Here is a 23935-nt window from a genome sequence, read left to right as displayed (position 1 = left end):
GGTACACCACTAGTAATTGAACTCCCGGATAAACATCTTCCAGCAACTACCACCCTCTGTCTCCTTTCACATAGCCAATTTCTGATCCAAACAACTAAATCACCCTCAATCGCATGCCTTTGTATTTTGTGCAGTAGCCTACCATGGGCAACCTTATCAAATGCCTTATTGAAATCCATATACACCAAATCAACAGCTTTCCCCCCCATCCACCTGTTTGTTCACCTTCTCAAGCAACTCAATAAGGTTTGTGAGGCATGACCTACCCTCCACAAAACCATGTTGACTATCCCAAATCAACTTATTCCTTTCCAGATGATTATAAATCTTATCACTTATAAGCTTTTGCAACACGTTACCCTCGTTACTCACTGGTCTATAATTACCAGGGTTGTCTCTATTCCCCTTCTTGAATAAAGGAACAACATTTTCCCTCCTCCAGTCTTCTGGCTCCATTCCTGTCGACACTGACAACATAAAGGTCAAAGTGAAAGGCTCATCAATCTCCTCCCTGGCTTTCCAGAGAACCCATGGTAAATCCTATCCAACTTATCTATTTTCACACTTTCTCGAATTGCTTACACCTCCTCCTTGTGACCAACAATCCCATTTCGTCTAGTGGCCTGTATCTCAGTATTTTCCTCGACAACATTAGCTTTATCCTGTGTGTATACTGAGGAAAAATATTCATTTACTGCTTCCCCTATCTGCTCTGTCTCGATGGAAAATTTCCCACTACTATCCGTGATTGGCCCTAGTCTTACTCTTGTCATTCTTTTATTCCTGATATCCCTATGGAAAGCCCGAGGGTTTTCCTTGATCCTATCTGACAATGATGTCTTATGTCCCCTCCTGGTTCCTCTTAGCTCTCTCTTTAGGTCTTTCCTGGCTAACTTGTCACTCTCAAGCACCCTAACTGAGCCTTCACATCTCATCTGAATATAAGCCTTCTTCTTCCTCTTGACAAGAGATTCAACTTCCTGAGTAAACCATGGCTCCCGTGCTCAGTAACGTCCTCCCTGCCTGACATGTACATATGTATCAAGGACCCACAGTGGCTGTTCCTTGTATAAGCTGCACATTTCAATTGTGCCCATCCCCTCCAGTTTCCTTGCCCATCCCATGCATCCTAAATCTTGCCTAATCACATCGTAGTTGCCTTTCCTCCAGCTCATAACTCTTGTCCTGCAATATATACCCATCCCTTTCCATTGCTAAAGTAAACTTAACCAATTTGTGGTCACTATCATGAAAGTGCTCAACTACCTCCAAATTGAACACCTGGCCAGGTTCATTACCCAGTACCAAATCTGACGTGGCCTCGTCCCTTGTTGGCCTGTCTGTGTACTGTGTTATGAAACCCTCCTGCACACATTGGACAACAACTGACCCATCTAAAGTACTTGAACTATAGTATTCCTAGTCAATATTTGGAAAGTTAAAGACCCCCATAACAACTTCTGTGTCACTCTTGCTCCTGTCCAGAATCATCTTTGCTATCCTTTCCTCTACATCTCTGGAACTATTTGGAGGCCTATAGAAAACTCCCGACAGGGTGACCTAACCTTCCTGTTTCTAACCTCAGCCCATACTACCTCAGTAGAGAGTCCTCAGATGTCCTTTCAGCAACCATAATACTGTCCTTGACTAACAATGCCACTGCACACCCCCTCCCCCCACCTTACCGTCTTCCCTGTTCTTACTGAAACATCTAAATCCTGGAACTGCAACAACCATTCCTGTCCCGACTCTACCTATATCTCCAAAATGGCCACAACATCGAAGTGGGAGAAAGTGAGGACTGCAGATGCTGGAGATCAGAGCTTAAAAATGTGTTGCTGGAAAAGCACAGCAGGTCAGGCAGCATCAAAGGAACAGGAGAATCGACGATTCAGGCATAAGCCCTTCTTCAGGATGTTTGATTCCTGAAGAAGGGCTTATGCCCAAAACATCGATTCTCCTGTTCCTTTGACGCTGTCTGACCTGCTGCGCTTTTCCAGCAACACATTTTTAAGCACAACATCGAAGTCCCAGGTACCAACCCATGCTGCAAGTCCAATATTTCACTTGCTCCAATCACATCTCTAACTCAGAGAATGATGTGGTGTCCACTGAGCCATTGCTGATATTTAAGGACAAGCCTGTCGATGCATGGTCCCTTATCATTCCTGTTTGTGTTACAGATCAGGACAGTTCCATCCTCTATGCTGAGATTGACAGCAACAGAACAGGTAAATGGCTGCACCTTAAAGGTTTTGAGCAATTGTCTAATTGATAATCAGATTCTATAATCAAACTAAGAGAACATTTTGTCTTTGTTAAAGGTGGCAAGAGATTCACAAACAGTCTGTCAGAAGGCCGTGAGTCAACATTTGTTTCTATATTGAGAAAGTGTATCGTTTGAGATCACTCCCACTCCCCCATATCTTTAAGAGCTGATTTCACTGGGGGTCTGGTTTCCTGAGGAGGAGTTGCAGTGTTGATGTTTGAAGCTGCAGTGGGAAACTGGTCAACTCATAGAATTCGTGCCTGGCCACCGTCAGAGAATCATCCCAAATGAGAACTCCCAGTTCAGTTTTAACTGACCTTGAATTCTCCCCTGATGAGGTCTTCATGATGCGAGTCTGACCCAGTACCATTCCCTCAGAAGACGATTGTTGAAGGGTGGTCGGGTCTGATAAACATGATCGAATTTTTAAGGAGTATTGAAGGATGGTTGATTGGGTGTTTGATATTGTCCATCAATGCGGATGTTAGCAAGGTGTTTGGTGAAGTTCCACAAGGCAGACTGGTCACAAAATCAAAGGTTCATGGGATCCAGGGGAAAGTGGCGAGATTGATCCAAAGCAGGAGACATTGAGTTACTGTGAGTGGGTAGTTTTGTGACTGCGATGCTGTTCCGAGTGCCACTCAGAACCAGTTCCCTCAGTGTTCAGGTTCTATCAAAGTTTGGACATGTCTGTAGGAGTCATGATTGAGAAACAAACAGACAAACTCAGCAGGTCTGGAGAAAAGAAATGGAAGAAAGCTACAACATGAAGGGACATAGGGGTACTTGTGCACAAAACAAAGGTGCAGAAGAGATTGAGCAGGATGTTCCCTGATTTGGTGTGTGTTAACTATCAGGAGAATTTGGTCAAACCTGGATTTATTTTTGCGAGAGTATTGGAGGGTGAGGGGAGACCTAACAGAAATACATAAATTTATGAGAGGCAGGGATAGGGGGGACAGTCCGTTTTCTTTCAAAGAGTGGAGATGTCATATACAAGCGGCATAAATTGAAGGTGAATGAGGAAAAATTTGAGGGTTATTTGTGAGGATAACTTTTAACAAAGAGAATGGTAGACGTCTGGAACAGGCTGAGGTAAAAACAATGACTGCAGATGCTGAAAAGCAAATACTGGATTAGTGGTGCTGGAAGAGAACAGCAGTTCAGGCAGCATCCAACGAGCAGCAAAATCGACGTTTCGGGCAAAAGCCCTTCATCAGGAATAAAGGCAGTGAGCCTGAAGCATGGAGAGATAAGCTAGAGGAGGGTTGGGGTGGGGAGAGAGTAGCATAGAGTACAATGGGTGAGTGGGGGAGGAGATGAAGGTGATAGGTCAAGGAGGAGAGGGTGGAGTGGATAGGTGGAAAAGGAGCGAGGCAGGTCGGACAAGTCCGGACAAGTCAAGGAGACAGTGCTGAGCTGGAAGTTTGAAACTAGGATGAGGTGGGGGAAGGGGAAATGAGGAAACTGTTGAAGTCCACATTGATGCCCTGGGGTTGAAGTGTTCCGAGGCGGAAGATGAGGCGTTCTTCCTCCAGGAGTCTGGTGGTGAGGGAGTGGGGATGGAGGAGGCCCAGGACCTCCATGTCCTCGGCAGAGTGGGAGGGGGAGTTGAAATGTTGGGCCACGGGGCGGTCTGTACTCTGTGATCAATACAAGATAATCCAACTCTCCTGTTCAGTGCTTTAACCAGATTATGACATCATGATCACATTGTGGTTTGTGGCAGCTTGCAGTAAGAAATTAGTTGACTGCAAACATAAAAATAGAGCTTCATCTGCTGTAAGGGGTTATTCAGTGCCCTGAGATCATGAAAAGTTAGGCATAAATGCATTTATTTTCATTCTTGTAATGAGAAATGCAACAACCAGTTTGTGAAGAGTAATGTCCCACAAACAGCCCTGTGCTCAATCAGTTAGCCTGTGTATTTTCATGATGTATTCTGAGGGGTGAGTGATGTTGAGGACACAATGATCTGGGTTGAGGGATGAGTGACAAGGACACAGTAGAGAGCTCCTCTGTTCGTCATTGAAGTAACGCATTTGGAATTGTTCACAACCACCTGAGAGAGCAGACCACTCCAACCTTTAACATCTCAGCCACAAGATAACACTTTAGACATTGTAGCGCTCCATTTGAACTGCTCCGAAGTCTCAGCATTGATCTTACGATGTAGCCACTGGAATGGGGAATTGAACCCACAACCTTCTAACCCCAAGGGGTATGTGGTGTCCACTGAGCTGTTGTTGATACCTAACAACAAACCAACCAATAAATATCCCCTTATCATTCCTGTTTGTGTTACAGATCAGGACAATTCCAGACTCTGTGCCAAGATTGACAGCAACAGAACAGGGAAATGGCTGCACCTTGGTGGTTTTGAGCTTTTGTCTCGATCTGAGATGAGATGAGTGACTGTTGTGGACAGAACAGCCTGAGAGTATTCAGTTCAGTGGGAGATAGGAGTGAATGGAGGAGGGCAGAGAAATACAAAGACCAGTGTCAGTTCTCAATTAAAAAGGTCAAGTGCGGCTTAAAGGCCATAGGGAGGGGTCCAGGTGGAGGAAGAGAGTTAGAGGTGGGTGAAGGGGTCTGTGGGATGGACAGAGGACTCCTCTCCAAAAAAATGGGCACAGAGGCAAAGGCAACGGAAGAAGAGATCAACATCATGTCGTGTCTGAACTTCGGTGAGGTGGGAGTGCAAAGTGATTAAAACTGAGACCTTTGCTGAATGTTCTGTACTCAGTATCGGAGAAGGGAGAGTGAATGTCCAACAAGAGGTGGAGGGAGGAGAATGGGGAGAGACAAGTGGGACAGTGGGTGGAGGAAGGTTCCAGAAGGGTGGGGGTACATGGTATCGGGTGAATGAGCCAGAGAATTAAGTTGAACTGGGGCTCAGGACAGCTTTGAGACAGTGTGAAGGGGTGCTGATGGAGAGAAAGCTCAAGAGTGTGTATATGATGGCACATAGCACTGAGTGTGGGTCTCAGGATGTGGTGAGAGCAGCTGTCTGAGGAGTGATGGACATCATGGAGAGAGCTGTGATCCTGGGTGGATTCAAAACATAAAGGATGAAACTCATTCACTGTTTGTGTCAATGAATGACCCCATGCCGTCCCATCACTCCCTCTCATCCCTATAGCCTTGGTGCTAACACATGCTGTCTGACTACCAGCCTTTGGCCTTATCGAGAGGAGTGGGGACAAGGTAGGAGAGCAAAACTGAGACAGAACCAGATCAGTTGTGGTCTTAATGAATTGTGGAGAGAACTCGATGGGCCATAGGGCTTGCTCCTGCTGTGAAGTACAATGTACATATCTTCTTTAAATTGAAGCTGATGAGGTTCAAAGTTGCTGGTTGTGTGGTTTGGAAATTGGCTTTGGGCCAGGAAGCAGAGCGCTGTGGTCTGTGGTTTTAGTTCAGACTGGAGGGAAGTGTGCAGAGCTGGTGATATAATTGAAATGTGGGCCCGGTGGATCTCATTGATTAGATTAGATTCCCTACAGTGCGGAAACAGGCCCTTCGGCCCAACAAGTCCACACCGACCCTCCGAAGAGCAACTCACCCAGACCCTATCCCCTACATTTACCAATTCACCAAACACTACAGGCAATTTAGCATGGCCAATTCACCGAACCTGCACATCTTTAGACTGTGAGAGGACATTGGAGCACCTGGAGGAAACCCACACAGACACAGGGAGAATGTGCAAACTCCACACAGACAGTTGCCCGAGGTGGGAATTGAACCTGGGTCCCTGGCGCTGTGAGGCAGCAGTGCTAACCACTGTGTCACCGTGCCAACCCTTAATGAGCTCGGAGTCTCAGAACCATTTGTATTTAACAAGGTGATTGTGAATTGAAACGTTATAAAACATCCTGCAAGATGACCAAATGTTCACAAGCTGCAGTAGTTGGTTAATGAATTGAAGAAGTCCCAAACACACACACAAACAATGAAATGATTCAAAAATACAGAGGCAAAAGATTTTGAAGTTTTTATCTTTGGAAGAACAGGGAATGTGTCCAAACACTGTTCAGTTTCCTGACCGTGTGGATACAGTCACTACATTCCTGTTCCTTACTACAGTTACATGGGATCACCACCAGCTCCAAGTTCCCTTCCAAGCCACCCACTCTGTACTGACATGGAAATATATTATCGTTCACTCACAGTCACTGGGTCACAATCCTGGAATTCCCTCCCCAGTGGCATTGTGGGTCTCCCAACATTTACACGGACTGATGATGAAAGCAAGGACTTTTTGCTGCCTTGTGGAGAACTTTGTTGTCAAACAGTCACTGCCATAGTTTCTGGAAGGTTGAGCTGTCTCAGCTGATCCAGTGTTGGATCTCTTCCCCAATGGGCATTGAGAAGCAGAGTGCCCTCGTGGTCACCTATGGGCTGGACTGAGACTGGCAATGATGGGCAGAGTCAGTAATGTCAGCCTCGGGCACCCTTTTGAGGGACGTGCCTCCCAAGCTTTCGAGAGTGCTAAATGTATCCCGGAGTCTTAGCATATACAAGAGGTAGAATATTGAACTGACCAATGATTTGTGGTTTGGTTTGGCAACACTCAAGCATTGGCCAAGTCCCTTGTTTGCAGCATTGAAGAGACCAAGGGTGGCTTGCTCGTCGGGTGCAGAATGTGAAAACAACAGTGATGTTATCAGTGCATACTGCATCTTATGTGGGTCTGTTGTGGTCATTTTATTATTGGCATGGATGAGACTGAGGTTGAAGAGATTTCTATCTGGGCCGTGTTTAATCCTGACACCAGAAGTCAAAGCTGCTGTTTGGTAGATTATAGATAATATGGAGCAATCACACAGCGTTGCTTTACTCTGGTCCTGTTCCTTGAAGAAATCCGTTCCTGAAGATGTCAAGTCATCCCAAAGCAGTTGCAAAATTTGGAAGAAGTTTCTGGACATTCCAACTTTTAAGAGTATGATTCATCAAGTGATTTACTGAGTCATCTGCTGTGATCAGGTTGGGAAATGTAATACAGAGTTCCTGGTGTTGTGTTTGACATTTTACTTGGATTTGTCTGACAACAAAGGCCATGTTGGAGATTCCATTGGAAGGTTTAAAGCTGTAGTGTGTCTTTGGGAGGATTCCCACAGCCACAGGAAGTAGGAGAGTCGGGAGAATGTGGATCAGGATGTTCCCCACTAAGGACAAGATGCTCCACCATTCAAGAGGATCATGTCTGAGCTTGTAGTTCAACACCACTTTCCTGCACTATCCCCTTACCCCTCAATGTTTTTAATGCCGGGAAATCTATCAATCTCATTCATGAATATACTCAATGGCTAAGCTTCCACAGCTCTCTGATGAGAGAATTCCCAAGATTAACTGCTTCGAAACAATAAATTCCCCCTCATCTCAGTTCCAACCACCTATCCCTCATTCTGAGACTGTATTCCCTGGTTCAAGCCAGTGTATGACACTCACTCTGCAACAAGTGAATCTTTTTGTTGATATGGAAATCCGATCCGTTCACGACATTCCAGATGGGATCTCACCAAAGATCGATATAATTGCAGTGAGATGTCAGGAATTAAGGGAGGTCCACACAAGGAGTGAAGGAAGGCCTGCAGCAGGAGTGAGGGAAGGCCTGAACCAGGAGTGAGGGAAGGACTGAACCAGGAGTGAGGGAAGGACTGAACCAGGAGTGAGGGAAGGCCTGAACCAGGAGTGAGGGAAGGACTGAACCAGGAGTGAGGGAAGGACTGAACCAGGAGTGAGGGAAGGACTGAACCAGGAGTGAGGGAAGGACTGAACCAGGAGTGAGTAAACTACCCTAGATCTCTTCAATGCTTCCAAGGGTTGTACCATTTACTGTATACTTCCCTCTTGCATTAGACCTTACGCATCACCACATGTCTCTCAAAATTAATTTTCAGCATCCATTTCTGTGCCCAAGTCTACAACCTTTATATGTCCTGCTGTATCGTCTGGCAATCTTCCTCACTATCCCAAAGCGCCCTCAATCTTTGTGTCATCTGCAAACTTAGTAATCATACCACCTACAATATTCTCCAAAATATTTATAAATGTTGTGAACTAACAGGGGTCCCAACACTGACTCCTGTGGATCACCAATGGTCACAGATTTCCAGTCAGAAAAACACCCTTCCACCACTACTCTCTGTCTTCTATGACTAAGCCAATTCTGCATCCATCTTACCACCTCTCCGCAGATCCATGTGACTTCAATTTCAGTATCAGCCTGCCATGAAAAACTTTGTCAAAGGCCTTATGAAAGTCCATGTGGACAATATCTATCACCCTGTCGTTGTCAATCATGAAACTTGCTCAAAAGGCTGAATCAAGTTTCTGTGACATGACCTTCCTGCACAAAACCATGTTGCCTTGTGTTAATACGAAGATATTTTTTCAAATTGAGTAAAGCCAGTCATTAAGAATCTACTCCAATATTTTCCCTACCACGGACGTAAAGCTCACCAGCCTGTAAGTTCCTGTATTATCCCTATTGCCCTCAAACAAAGGGACAATGTTGGGCTCTTCTCCAGTGCCCTGGGACCTGACCTATGACTAGACAGAATCTGAAGATTCTGTACAAGCTCCCAACAATGTGCTTCCTCACCTCGATGAGTCAGAGGAGGCAAATCTCTGTTTCTTTCTATTAAAATATCTGTTTCTGTACCCTCCATTTACCAAAATAAATGGAAAATCATCCTGTACAATGTTTCTAAATGCAGACTTGCTGCAGTGCAATCTTTGAGACTGGCTGCTGCTTTCCATCACTTCCTGATAACATTGGCTTCTTCTTTGAGCATGTGGCACCTTGTAGCCCTGTATAAATCTGCTCACTGACAGCCCCTCTCATTCTTCAACAATTACTGTACCTTACACCAGTGTCCTTTTGTGGGACTGGAGTCACATGTAGGCCAGACCAGGTATGCAATGGGATGCATTGAAGAAGGAAATAAGGAGAGTACAGGGCTAAAGGGTAGGACCAACAAATCCAGTGAACCTTGAATACTGAGGAATACACAGCACTGGATGAAGGGAAAAGGGAGGCTTATGGCAGGTACTGAGAATTCAAAACAGTAGCAATTTCTGAAGGATTATAAAATGTGAAAGTGGGAAATTAAAGTAGAGATTCGGAGTGCTAAAAGGAAATATGAATGTATACTGACAGGTAATATAAAGAAGCATCAAAAATATTGAAAGGAATATTCATGGTAAAAAGACAACAAAGACCATGGTTGTAATTGAAACTTGAATCCAGAGGATGTACGTCAGGCTGTAATTGACAACTTTATGTTGGTGTTCAGGCGTGAGAGGGATGATTTTGGTGCAGAAATCGGGGAGATAGTCTGTGACAAGATGAAAGAAATTAACATAGAGAGGAACTGCTGAGTGGTATGGGCAGCAAAAAGTAGATAAATCTCCAGGCAGGATGAAATGTATCTCAGGTTGTTGAGTGAGGCAGGGGAGATAATAGTAGGGGCTTTGGAAATAATTATCCATTCCTCTCCGGCTGCAGGAGAGGTGCTGGAGGACAGGAGGACAGCCAGTGTGGTACCTCAAGAAGGGAACAAGGGATAAACCAGGAAACTTCAGGCTAGTCAGTCTCAACTCGGTGTCAAAACGTGTGGCAGGTCAGGCTGATGAAGGACTTATGTCGAAAACGTTGACCCTCCTGCTCCTCAGATGCTGCCTGAGCTGCTGTGCTTTTCCAGTGCCACACTGTTTGACTCTGACTCTCCAGCATGTGCAGTCCTCACTTTCTCTCAGTCTATACTCAGTGGGGTGGAAACAGATCGAGGTAATTCTGAGGGACGGAATGGATCTGCATTTGGAGGAACAGGGATCAATCATGAACATGGATTTGTTCAGGAAATGATATCTTTACAACTTCCCTGAATTTTTTTTGAAGAGGTTTCCAGATGTAAAGACACGGGGAATGAATTTGATGCATCTTTTTAATACAAAGGGAGATAGATTTTAAAAGAGATCTTATTGAATGATGGAGCAGGGTTGAAGGACCAGATCGGTAGCATCTGTGGTGCAGGAGAATTGACGTTTCGAGTATAAGCCCTTCATCAGGAAGGATCTTTCTTCCTGATGGAAGGCTTCTTCCCAAAATGACGACTCTCCTGCATCTCAGATGCTGCCTGACCAGCTGTGCTTTTCCAGCTCCACACTCTTCGACTCTAATCTCCAGCATTCACAGTCCTCACATTCTCCTCGAGGGGTCAGATAACCCTCTCCTGCTCCTATTTCTTATGTTCTTGTGTCTTCTTGGACTTCGGCAAAACTTTTGACCAGGTTCCACATGGGAAAATGATAGCAAAGGTGAGAGCCCATGGGATCCAAGGAAATTTGGGGTAAATTGGATGCACAACTTGCTGACTGGCAGGAAACAGAGGGTGATGGTCGAGGGGCATTTTTGTGACTGGAAGTGTGTCGGGGAATCCCACAGGGGTCACTGTTGGGGCCCTTGCTATTTACGGTTTGTCGTAAATGATTTAGACTTGAATGAAGAGGGGTTGATTAATGTGGTCCCAGATGATAAACAAATAGCTGTGGTGGTAAATATTGAGGAGGATAGCCTTAGACAACAAGAGGATCTATACGGGCTGGTCAGATAGACTGATCAGGAGCAAACAGTATCCAACATGGATAAGTGTGAGGTGATACACTTGGGCAGGACGGAAAAGGGAAGGGAAGATATAATGAGCAATAGGACCCTGGGAAACAGCAAGGATCAGAGCGACCTTGGTGTGCATGTACACCAGTCCCTTAATGTATCGGGACAGGTGGATAACATGGATAAAAAACCCGATGGGATACTTCCCTTTATTAGTTGAAGCATAGAGCTTAATTCAGAGCAGTGAGGGTATGTTGGAACTGGGTGAAAAATTGGTTAGGTCACAGCTAAAGAATTGTGTGAAGTTCAGGAATCCACATTATGGGACAGAGCAGATTTGCCAGGATGTTACCTGGGCTGGAGAGTTTCAATTCTGAAGAGAATTTGGAGATTGTTTTCTCCAGGGAGGAGGAGATTGAGAGGAGACATGATTGAGATGCGTAAAATTATGAGGGACATAAATACGGTTGAATTGAAAATTGTTTCCCCATGATAGAGTGTTCAGTGACCTTGGGACATTAATTTAAGGTATGGGGCAGGGCGATTGTTTTTATTCATTCATGAAACATGCATATCACTGGCTGGCCAGCATTCATTGCCCATTCCTTGTTGACCTCTTGAGAAGATGGCGATGGGCTGCCTTCTTAAACCCTTACAGTCCACGTGCTGGATGTAGACCCATAATGCCTTGAGGGAGTGAATTCCAGGATTTTGACCGAACAAGAGTGAAGGAGTGATGATATATTTCCAAGCCAGGATGGTGAGTGCCTTGGAGGGGAATTTGCAGGTGATGGTGTTCCCCTTTATCTGCTGCCACTGAACGTTTAGCTGGAGATGGTCGTGGGTTGGGAAGGTGATGTCTGAGGATCTTTGATGAATGTTCAAGGTTTATCGGAGATGTGAGGGAAACCTTTTCACTCGGAGAATGGCGGGAAAATGGAAGTCATTGCTTTTAAGGGTGACACAGACATGAAACCCTCATAATGTTAAAGACCTGTTTAGGTGTGCACTTGCAATGTCGATGTATAAGGCATTGGGGCAACTGCTGGATAATAGAATTGGAATGGGTAGATGGTTGGTTTTGACCAGCATGGACTCAATGGGCCAAAGGGCCTTTTACTGTGCTCTAGATCTCTATGACTCTATGATTAAGACCATTAGGGGTCTTGTGGTATAGTGGTAATGTCCCTCCTTCAAAGCCCGGACGCCTCCATGAAGTCCCACTTGATCCATGGGTGTGTAATAATATCTCTAATCAATGTGTTTGGAAAATATCTCCAGGAAAGTATTACTCACTGGAAATACCTGGCAATGGGCATCAAAGTGCCACATCTTAGCATGGTGAGGGGATGGTAAGTGGGTTCTGGAAGGGGTAGCATAAAAGGTATGCCGGAGTAAGGGGCACACTTTGAATTTAACTTCCAATAAGTTCCCTCATGTAAACTGTGATCCACAATATCTCTGAGACACTGTGAACCGTGATTCTTTAAAATCATGGACCGACTGGGTGTACATTGTGGAGGAGCAGGATGTGTTTCCCTCTGCAATGGAGGGGATTGGCTCAGAGTGCTGGGTGCAGGGTTTTATAACCTGAACCATGGGACTGTGGGAAAATTGGAAACCCTGGGATAGGGTTGGGAATCATGGAATCAGGAACCTCCATGGGAAGGCATCTGAGACTTCCCGACTTGGAGAATGTGGAAAGATCGTTTATGCTCTTCTTTTGTTGAGAACTTCAATCAAATCATCCAAAACCTTCCAGTGCAACAGGATACAAACATAATTTGTGATCCCACACCTTGTAATTTAACTCTGTGAGACTTGATGTCATCATTCTGCACCACACTCTTTCTCAGGTCAGAATATCCTTCCCAAGGTGTGGTGCCTAGAACGGCTCCTGAATTGAAAAAGAAATAAAATTAAAGATTATCCTTCTCAGGTTCAAATTCTTCCACGGCATTGGGTCTGTCATCCTCATATACTCACAATATTTCCAAATCTGGCCCCTCCATATCCCTTCCTGTAAATGTAAACTCACCATAGTCCCAGAGGGCATCGGGCTGTTCTCTCATTAGAGAGGAAAAGCTAGGCAAACGTGAGGACTGCAGGTTCTGGAGATCAGAGTCGAGATTAGAGTGATGAAGGGCTTTTGCCCGAAATGTCGATTTTCCTGCTCCTCGGATGCTGCCTGACTTGCTGTGCTTTTCCAGGACCACTCTGATCTACACTCATTAGAGAGAGATGTGTGGTGGTGGATTCACCGGACTGTAATAGTAACATCACTGGGGTCTAATTTTCAATCTCCAAGACTGTGAGAATCCCTGTCCAAACCTCTCCAACTCTCTTTCCCCCTTTTAAGTCACTCCTTAAGACATGCGTGTTGGAACACCACCTGTCCAAATAACTCCGAATATGGTTTGATGTCTGATTCTCATGCAGTTCACTGAACATTTTCCAATGGTAAAGCTGTGATGTGAATCCAGGATTCTGTACGATTCTTTGATTCTAGAGTCAGAAAGCTGATGCAGTAAGGCAGTTTCAGAGTGAATACTGTTTGTATTACAGCTCAGCCTGATTCCTGTACCTATGCCAGCATCGTGTTTGACAGCAACAGAAAAGGTAACCAGCTACATACTTTTTTCCCACATAGTGGTATTTCTAAACATTTAAAATACATCCTCCTCACTAACAGACTATTCTCTTTCATTTCAAGGTGGCAAGATTCTCCGGGTTGCTGATTCAGAAGAGAGTGAGTCAGGTTTGTCCTTTCAGAATCCTAATTCTAATCTTTTCTCATTTCCCAATCCCTGAAGCCCATTCTCCAATGTGTGGGACAGTGCTAGTTGGGCCTGGGTGATCCATTTCCTTGTTATTTGAGACCCTAACGTTGGATGGTGCCATTATGGAGATTTGATCACATGACCTTAAAGTCCCATTCCCTCACCATGATGCTGTTGTCATTGGCCCATCGGTCTGTTCATCTTTATTAGGGTGTTCCTTTACTCCACCAATCAGAAAGCAAACAGTCTCTCCATTATCCCATTGGATGATACTTGACTGTCTCTCAAAACGTTTGTCTCTCCCAATGTATTTGTGAACGTCATAAAGTGAATGAGGGGGAAAATGAACAACTGATGGAGTAAATATTTCCCTTTCCTGTAACTACTCTGATAGTGATGGGACTGATATTTGGGTAAATATGCCCCTTTCCTGTATTTACCTTCAAACTGAATTGATAATGATCATTAGCTCTGATTTCTGTCTCTTTCTAGCGGATGTAACCTATGCAGCTGTGGTGAAGACTCATTAGGAGCGAATAAGAACTGAACCTGTGTAACTGAGGTTGCATTGTTTCTCAGATCAAATTCAAGGAACATCATGGAACTTACCAGCTCAGAAACTTGGCATTATTATTCTTCAAAAGTGTTTTTTAAACTTTTTTTAAACATTTGTGCCTTTTTATCTTAGTGTATTTTTAATTGTGGACTGAAACGCATCAGAATTGTTGAAAACCAAGGATTGTTTAAGGGATACTGCACTCTTTGAAAGCAAGTAACCTGACACTCATTGTAAGTATTGTTTACACAGCTGCTGGGTCAGACAGCAGCAGAAGAAGGTGCAGACGAGCTGGAGACATGCCCATGTACCAATGGTGATTCAGGCAGAAACAAGTATCTGATTGGTCTTTGTACTAAAGACCAGTATCAATGACAAAGACCATCTTGCTGCCAATGACGATGTGATTGGTTCCCAGGTAATTGAACAGTTTGTGGATATGAACATGACAGGGAGAAGCCATCCGACCTCCACCATCTGAGGACCTGTTCATCATCAGCTCTGTTCCTGGCAGGAAAAGCGACTTTAAATCTGAGGATAACCAGCTGATTGTCTTTTCCTTCAGCAGCTGCAGAAAGTTCTGACCTTTAATGAGTAAGCCAGACCTTTTATAAACCACACACTCTATCTCTGGTAAACCAGTGACAGCATCTGGAGAAGCAGCATTCTGATCAGCACAAGAATCATCTCAGCGAATCCCGCGAACAGGGATCGACGAAACTGTTTTCTGTGTGTTCCTTCCACTCAAAGATTGATGTTTAGTTTCTGTGTATGCGTCTGTGTGTGCACGTGCACGACTGTGTGTGTCTGTGTGTGTGTGTGAGTGTGAGTGTGTGTGTCTGTGTGTGTGTGTGTGTGTGTGTGTGTGTCTCTGTGTGTGTCTATGTGTGTGTGTCTGTGTGTGTATGAGTGTGTGTGTACAATATGTGCTTGCTTTTAAGGGGACTTGGTTCATGAGCATCTTAGAGTTTTAACTAATGGCATTATAGCTCAATGGTCCATCATTTTTCTGTGGAATTAGGTCTATTTATGTGTGATAAATAGTAATCCTTGTGAAGTCCAGAAACCTAGTGTGTGCTTTCTGTCATCTTTAGTCTAAAACTCAGGAGAAACTAACTTTTGTGACAACACAAGGAATAATGCAACTTGATTTCCAACATGCTACCTCAGTGAGGCATAACAGTATCCATCCATATGTAATAGACCACACTTGGAATATTGTGTCCAGTTCTGTTCGCCCTACTATAGTAAAGATACAGAGGGTTTGGAGAGGGTGCAAAGAAGGTTTACCACTGGATTGGGGGTGGTAAGTGATGTGGAATTCCTGTTTGATACCAAACATGGTCATCACATTTTGCATTACTCGGCTGGTGAAATGGGGTTCCCTGATCTGACTCGATACTGCAGGGTAAACCCCATCTCGTGAACCCCTGTTGTGTGAGGATCTGGGCTGTTGTTCTCACTGTGTTTGTCCCAATGGGAAATGTATTGATCCATTTTGTAAAAGTGTCGATGATGTCATGGATGGAGGTGTATCTGTTTTCACATGGAGGCAGGGCACCTATAGAGTCAACTTGGAGGTTTGTCCAGGGCCCTTCCACTGGACGTGTGTGCCAACACAGTTTTAGATTAGATTAGATTAGATGAGATTACTTACGGCCCAACAAGTCCACACCGCCCCGCCGAAGCGTAACCCACCACATGTTGTTGGAAAATATATCTGTGGGTGGAGGAACAGGTTGGAGTGGGCGAACTACATAAGCCACAGCTGCTAGTTCCACAGCCTGGGCACTGAGCTGTCTGGGTAATTTTCAGGCTAATTGAACCAATAGCTGTCCCTGAGTGTTGGTCTTGTATATCCCACAGCCGGTGATCCACATGCCATCCTGTCCCGTGGAGGCTCCACCTACATAAATTCCGATGGCTGTGTCTGCTTGGTTATTCCCTTGTCTCATCCCTAATCGTTTTCCCTGCTGTTTGGGTCATAAAAGGGCCGGTGGGGTGTTTTGTGGCTGTGATTTGACAGTCATGTGGGTCTCCTCCATAATTCAGGCCATCAGCTAGGAAGCTGGGCACCTTGGTACGTTTGACCGTAATGTCCCAACTCTGAAGCAGTGGAGTCCATCGTGTGGCTCGAATCTGTCTCACTGAGCCATCTTTGATTGGACTGTCTAGCAGGAGCTAGATTGGTGTATGTTCAGTCAGTATGGGCAGTGGGTTTAAACCAATGATGTAGTCAAAGTATTGGCCTGCCCAAAAGACTGTGTGGTGGTGCCATTCCCACATGGAAAGCTCTTGCTCCACGGGCTGTAGGACCCTGGAGGCATAAGCTCCTGGCCCTTGCCTACCGTGTCACTCTTGCGGTGGAACAGCAGCTATCGTCTGGTCTGTGGCTGCAGCTTCGAGGACGTCTGGTAAATCAGGGTTGGGAACTAGTCAGGCGGGTGTTGTTGTGAGGGCGTGTTTTAACTCAGTTACTCCTCTGTGTGTTGAGGAGTCCAATTCCAGGCAGCGTTCTTTATCAGTAACTCTGAGACTGGGGCTGCTTTGATGGTGAACCCATCAATGTGGTTCCTGCACTATCCCACTAACCCAAGGAAGGATCAAAGTCCATGACCATCTCGGGGGAGTGGGAGTCGTTCTACGGTCTCTAATCACTTTTGGTCTATTTCCCTTTTCCTGTGGGTGATTATCATTCTCAAGGATGTGACCCTAGACTGTAGAATTTGTGTCTTTTTCAGATTAATTTTGCATCCTAGCCTGTGTAATAGATCGAGTAATTCACCTCGGAGCTGAATGTGCTCCTTCTTTGTCTCTGTTTACACAAATCGGTCGTCTACATATTGTATGAGGCAAAAGTGAGGCCTGCAGATGCTGGAAACTAGAGTTTAGATCAGAGTGGTGCTGGAAAAGCGCAGCAGGTCAGGCAGCATCCGAGGAGTAGGAAAATCGACGATTCGGGCAAAAGCCCTTCATCAGGAATAGAGCCGATGAAGGGCTTTTGCCCGAAATGTCAATTTTCCTGCTGCTCAGCTGCTGCCTGACCTGCTGTGGTTTTCCAGCACCACTCTGATCTAAACTCGACATATTGTATGAGGCAGTCAGGCCGGGAAAACATCTCTCGTCCCTTGGCTAACCATCTGTGAAAAATCGAGTGCAAGCTATGAAATCCTTGGGATAGAAATGTCCAGGTGTACGACTGTTCCTGGAAGATCAAAGTGAATTTGTCCTGGCAGGACCAATTTAAGGATATGGACCAGAAACCATGACTGATATCAAGTCCTGTGAAGTACGTCACTTGTGGGACTTTCTTCATTATTGTGGTGACTGTTGGTGCAGTGAAGGGGGGGGGGGGGGGGGGGTTTGACTTTATGAAGCTGTCTGTAATCAATGGTTAAACCCATCTGGTTTGCTGATTGGCCAAATGGGAACATTATTAGTGGAGGCTACAGGTCCCAGTATTCTTTGCTGTAACAGACTGTCAATCACCTTGGCCACCTCCCCCTCTGCCTGTCTGGGGAAACCAGTTTTTGTGGTTTCAGGGTTGGGCCCCTCAATTATCACCTGTCCAGGGATATGCTCACAGTCATGTTTGTGCTGGGCCAATATGCCTTTGCGTTTTGTAGCTATCTCTCCCACAGCCAGATCCTTGGTCGTTGTCAGAGGATTAAACCAGAACTTTCCTGTTGTACTGACTCAATTAGCATAAGGACTTGTTGAGATGATGGATGGGATGTTAATGGCTGGAGGTAACTTCCCTATACAGGCATTCACTGGGTCAAATCTAAAATTACACCTCATCAGATAATCGATGCCAAGTATGTGGTTCCCCCCCCCGCCCACCCCCACCGCCCCCCGGGTTGATTAAAATAGCAGGACACTGGCATGTAATATCACCCAGTTTAAATTCTATCGATTCAGTAACGTACCTCTCCTGTACATGACTCGTCAACCCATTTAAAGCAATAGTCCCTGTGGTCCGCCAGGGTATATTTTTAAATCTCGAGGTGTTCAGGGTTGTGTCGGAATCTCCGGTATCCCAAAGGAATTTGACAGGGCGACCTCCTTCCTCGCTGTTGACTAGTGGCCAATCTGCACCATCCCACTTCGTGTCACAGACCTATATCAGGGAGGCAGAAGCCTGACACCGTCGTGCGGATGCCTCAAAGGTTGGCATTGAGGGTACGGGGTTGGTTAATCTCCCACACCCAGGACATTCTCCTCAGAACCCATGCCTCACTGTGTCTCGCCTCTGCAGCATTGAAGTTCACACACACACCTTCCTGCTCTCCTCAGTGCCCTGGGAAACTAAAGTCCTCACCCACTTGGCTGAGTCAGCCTCGGATAACTGACCCCTGTCTAACTCTCCAGAAACCCCTGTGGTGTGTAACCAAAGCAACCGGCAAAGACAGTTGGGTGTGTCCCTTTCTTTTGCCTACCCTTATCCAATCTGTCGACGGGGTCCCCTCTATTATAACCGATCACTGTCAGGATTGGCTTTTTCATGTTGACAAGGGCTCTGTCTCCTACATTTGCTGGGGCTGGGATCATGGGCTGTGCTGACTGGCTCAAACACATTACAATAAGTTTCACCTCCTGCCTCTCGTCCAGACCCTGTAAAATGTTCTGCTGCCTGACCTTCTTATAGAATGTAAAAGGATCAGTGGATGGTTCAAATTCAGGAATATTTTTTGCTATCTTTAGAATTAGATTCGATTCCCTACAGTGTGGAAACAAGCTCTTTGGGCCAACCAGTCCACACCGACCCTGCGAAGAGTAACCCAACCCAACCCATTTCCCTCTGACTAATGCACCTAACACTATAGACAATTGAGCAAAGTCAATTCACCTGGCCTGCACATCTTTGGACTGTGGGAGGAAATCAGAGCACCCGGAGGGAACCCACGCAGACACAGGGAGAATGTGCAAACTGCACACAGACAGTCACCCAAGACTGGAATCGAACCTGGGATCCTGGTGCTGAGAGACAGCAGTGCTAAACACTGAGCCACCGTGCCACCCATAGAGTAGGATCTCTACAGGCTTGGAGGGCTGAAGGGCCTGTTCCTGGGCTGTAAATTTTCTTTGTTCTTTGTACAATGTGGAAACAGACCCTTCAGCTGAACAAGTCCACACTGACACTCCAAAGAGTAACCCAGTCAAACCCATTCCCCCCTTCCCAATATTTACCCAACCTACACATCCCTGACCACTATGGGCAATGTAGCATGGCTAATTCAGCTAACCTGCACATCTTTGGATTGCAGGAGGAAGCCAGAGCAAACCCAGGCAGACACGGGGAGAATGTGCCAACTCCACACAGACAGTTGCCTGAGGCTAGAATCGAACCCAGGTCCCTGGTGCTGTGAGGCAGCAGTGCTATCCACTGAGCCACCATGCTGCCCTGATCGCTGCAGACTGTGCAGCGGTAAATGGGGTGATGTATGTGATTGGGGGCAGGTCCTTCAGGTCCCCGAACTGCCTTTCAATTGTTATCGGGTTCAGTGTGACCGGGAGTGTTCCCAGGGGCATTGAAGGAGGAGACTCCTCTGGGAAGGTGGGGATGGACCCCAAACCTCTGTGCTCCTGGTACACTGTTGACCATCTTCCTTGAGCTCATCCCAGTCTATCCTTTGTTCTTTTCCTTCTCTAAGCTCTCCGTACGGGCACATTATCCCATTTCGAATGGAAAGCTGTGATTTTAATTAGTCAATTTCCTGCAGACACTTGATATGATCTGCAGCTGCCTGCTTCTTCACTTGGAGTTGGGGGCCACGTGTCGTGTGTCCAAGTTTTCAGATGACACAAAGATGTGTGGCAGAGCAAAGTGTGCAGAGGACTGTGAAACTTTGCAGAGATACTTAAGTGAATGGGCAAAGGTCTGGCAGGTGGAATACAATGTTAATAAATGTGAAGTCATCCTGTTTTGGGAAGAGTTACGGTAAAAAGGAGTATTATTTGAATGATGAGAAGTTGCAGCATGCTGCTATGCAGATGGACCTGGGAGTCCTTGTACATGAATCACAGAAGGTTAGTCTGCAGGTAAAACAGGTAATTAGCGAGGCAAATGGAATTTTGTCCTTCATTGCTAAAGGGATTGAGATTAAAAGCAAGGAGGTAATGTTACAGTTGTACAAGGTGCTGGTGAGGCCATACTTGGAGTACTGCGTGCAGTTTTGGTCTCCTTACTTGAGGAAGGATGCACTGGCACTAGAGGGGGTACAGAGGAGGTTCACTGAGTTGATTCTGGAGTTGAGGGGGTTGGCTTATGAGGAGAGACTGAGTAGACTGGGATTATATTCATTAGAATTCAGACGAACAAGGAGGGATTTTATAGAAACATATAAAAAATTATGAAGGAAATAGATCTGATAGAAATAGAGAGGATGTTTCCACTGGTGGGTGAAACTAGGACAAGAGAGCAGAGCCTCAAGATTAGGGGGAGCAGATTTAGGACCGAATTGAGAAGGAACATCTTCACCCAGAGGGCTGTGAATCTGTGGGAACCCCCTGCTCAGTGAAGTGGTTGACATGACTTCATCAATACTTTGAAAGTGAAGAGATTTTTTTGGAACAATAAAGGAATTAAGGGTCACAGTGAGAGGGTGGGTAAGTGGAGCTGAGGCCATGAATAGATCAGCCATGATCTTATTGAAAGGTGGAGCAGGCCCGAGGGGCCAGATAGCCTACTCCTGCTCCTAGTTCTTACGTTCTTGTGTCTGCCTGGTCTCATACTTTAACTGCAGCTTGTAAATCCAGACATTTGCTCTTCCATTGGTTTACTTCTTTCTCCAACACTGCGTGCTGAGTATCCTATATCCTCGCTCACACTGGGGCTGAAATTGCTCCACGTGCAGCGTCCTCTAGCTCCTTACAGACAATTTTTAACTCCTGCTCTGTCCCTAATAACTGCCCTAAGCAGCACATGATCACTGTGATCTACTAAGTCTGGAAACCTGATTCCCTTGAGCTTTTCTAAGACCATCCCAGTACTTCTGCCCGAGGAATCCTGGTTCCATCTTAACATTACATCATTCTGCCCAAATCGGCTGCTTTTTGTCATTGACGTACTGTCTCAGTTTTGTTTCCCATACAGGACAATCCTCTGCTCTGGTCCCTTTCTTTGCCATTTCAATTAAACAGAAAGAGTATCGGGGGTGGAATGGACTGAGGGTACCACTGTTGTAACTTTCTTGGTCCTAATACCACTGGGTCTCTCCCGACTTTTCGGTGTTTTATCTGACCTACCCCAAACATACACAGAAACAGTTGTTTGCTGGACTAGAAGTAAAAACCTGTTGTCTTTACCTTTTCAAGAACAGTTCAGTTTTGACCTTTCTATTTGGATTGATTCACTTGGGACTCCTGACCTTGGTGTGGGACAGCTGTCCTCTTAACAACTGGCTATGGCAAAATCGCACGGAGGGTCAGGTTGGACAGGATTCGATTTCAGAGCAACAAAGGCACGACATATCGAGGTCCCATCTGGGGTGCCAATTTGTTATACCTGCCACACAGTGTGTTTAAAATCTTATATTCAGCAAAAGAACTGGAAGTTAACCCTACGAGACAAAAATATTTGGTTGTTGAACTCAATCAATATTAGAACAATAAAGTATACCATAAACTAACAAAAAATCCACAACAAACTATCTTATGTTTTAGCTTAACCTGGTGTGACCGTATCCCATCCCACTGGAATGGTGCTCCACACGGTGATGTCTTCTTCTTCTTCCGATGGCCTTGGAGGTGTCTTCTCTTTCAGTGGTTATTCTCGGGTTACCGCTCTGAGTGGGGTTTTGCGATGATTCTAATCCTTCAGAGCCATCCCGCCCTTTTGGGAGGGTCTTGACGAGCTGCCAATGGATTGACCAGGTTTGATTGCCCTGATCAATCAGACCCAACCAGGTGTTGGCACATTGATGCCAGGGTGGTCCTTACGTGTCCATTATGGTCGGTGCTGGGTGCATGTAGTCTCCTCCAAATAAGGGTACTAGGCACCTCCATGTCTATTGAATGACCCCCTGCTCCCAATTGTCCCGAGGGTGGACATTCCATTGTCCCATTCAAGTCCAACTTCAGGTGTGTATTGCAGGGTCTGTAGCTGTCAGGTTTGTTTATAAACCGTCTGTGAGCAGCTGTAGCCTGTCTGGATCCTGCAGCATGTGGATTAGCACAGTCACTTTAGTCAAGGCTGGGTTCGATTTCCCAGCATGCTTTAATCATTGTCCATCTTTTGGAACTCCATGGTAAGTTTGTTATTGTCCATCATAAGTTCATTATTTTGGCTGACCCATCTGACCACAAGATGTTGTGGGCACAAGGGATATCAGACTTTCAGTGGTTTTCCAGTGAGTGGTGAATTAGTTCAGGAATAGCCCTTGGTAAAACCGGGATAGAATTGGATGTGGGGGATGCCACAAGGAGCAGGTCAGTAATTAATGATGTGGAAATGACTGCCGACAGACCGGGATCCCGTTACTGAGTCACCCTTCAGTTCCCTGTGCACAGGACACAGGCTGTGGCCAACCAGCTCAGAGCTTCTGATCTCCGAGGTCAGCCAGGGTTCTCCTGATTGTCCTGGGTTAACAATCCCAATCAAGGACCTGGTGGGCAGTGAGATCAACCTGGTTCCAATCACTACAGATGTGGGGACTGGAGGTCAGCAAGTTGATACTGAAACATTTCTTTGGAGTTGTTGTTCTGAAACAACTGATAAAAATAAAGAACCAAACCATAACTTGGGGATTGTTACAAAATTCAGAGCAAATTTAAAATTAAATTCAAAATGCCATTGTGAGCCAAGATGGTGCCCTCCAGCCCATCTCATACTCACTAATCACATTCAGCATTTAGCACAGACACAGGAAGCTTCTTGCAGTTGTCAGCCATCCCCAGTTGAGTCAGGGAGACAGCCTTTCTCAGGGGCCCCTGGTACACTCAGCCGAGTGCAGCCTCCGATCTGTCCTGGCCCTGCTCGGGGCAGTCAGAGTCAGGATGCTCTCCATATAAGGGATGAGGAACCGAATAATCAGCAGCACACTCTCCGTCTTGACCCTTTCTGCTCTATCCCAGGCTGTTTTCCTCCTGGAATGACAGAGGCAGGTAAAAATACTCCAACAAACTTGGTGCAGCTTGGACCGAGCCAAAGAAACACAAGAGACAGCCCCCAAGCTTTGGAGCATTGAGAAGGCAATTGTGGGGCCTGTAGAAATAACATGCAAACCACACCCTGGCTTCAGCAGCCACAACAAATATTGCAAATCTCCCTCATTCTGTTCAGTTCTATATTTGGTTCTAAATGGATCAGAAATAAATATCCTAATGACACAGGCAGGGAGTGTTTCATTCTGTTAATTGATTCTGTTCATGGTGGATGACATAGTTTCGCCAAGCATCAGGTCTTTGCGACCTTGTTCGGATAGTCTGAAATTCGGATAATTGAATGCCGGATAATTGAGGTTCCTCTGTGTGTGTCTGTCAGCAGTGTCAGTACAACCCAGACTCTCTGTGTATCTTTTTACACCTGGGAGTGGTGATGAACTCACCAGAGATCTCTGGTCCTGGGTCAGTCCTTAGCTCCACGAGGTGTGTTCAGTTCAGAAGGTCCAGGACAGCAGCCAGCGTCTGTGTCTCCAGTCCCTCTCTCTTCAGCAATAAAGAGGGATCCATATTATCCTTTGTCTGATCCAGGGGTGTTCCTGTCC

The 23935-nt window shown here is 45.7% G+C and overlaps 1 protein-coding gene across 1 annotated transcript in view; it reads left to right on the top strand.

Moving 5' to 3' along the window:
- Window positions 1-15294, top strand: part of LOC140492748 (uncharacterized) — a 53811-nt gene extending 38517 nt beyond the window's left edge. Inside the window, exons 6-10 of the mRNA XM_072591716.1 lie at window positions 2184-2231; window positions 2325-2360; window positions 13458-13511; window positions 13606-13650; window positions 14165-15294. Coding sequence (XP_072447817.1) covers window positions 2184-2231; window positions 2325-2360; window positions 13458-13511; window positions 13606-13650; window positions 14165-14202 — 221 coding nt within the window. The 3' untranslated portion in view covers window positions 14203-15294. The remainder of the gene's footprint in view (window positions 1-2183; window positions 2232-2324; window positions 2361-13457; window positions 13512-13605; window positions 13651-14164) is intronic.
- Window positions 15295-23935: the final 8641 nt, after the last annotated feature.

Source organism: Chiloscyllium punctatum, chromosome 2 (assembly GCF_047496795.1).
Source record: "Chiloscyllium punctatum isolate Juve2018m chromosome 2, sChiPun1.3, whole genome shotgun sequence".
Lineage (NCBI taxonomy): Eukaryota > Metazoa > Chordata > Chondrichthyes > Orectolobiformes > Hemiscylliidae > Chiloscyllium > Chiloscyllium punctatum.
The sequence above is the reverse complement of the archived record's forward strand: the minus strand, read 5'-3'. Positions and strand labels throughout refer to the sequence as shown.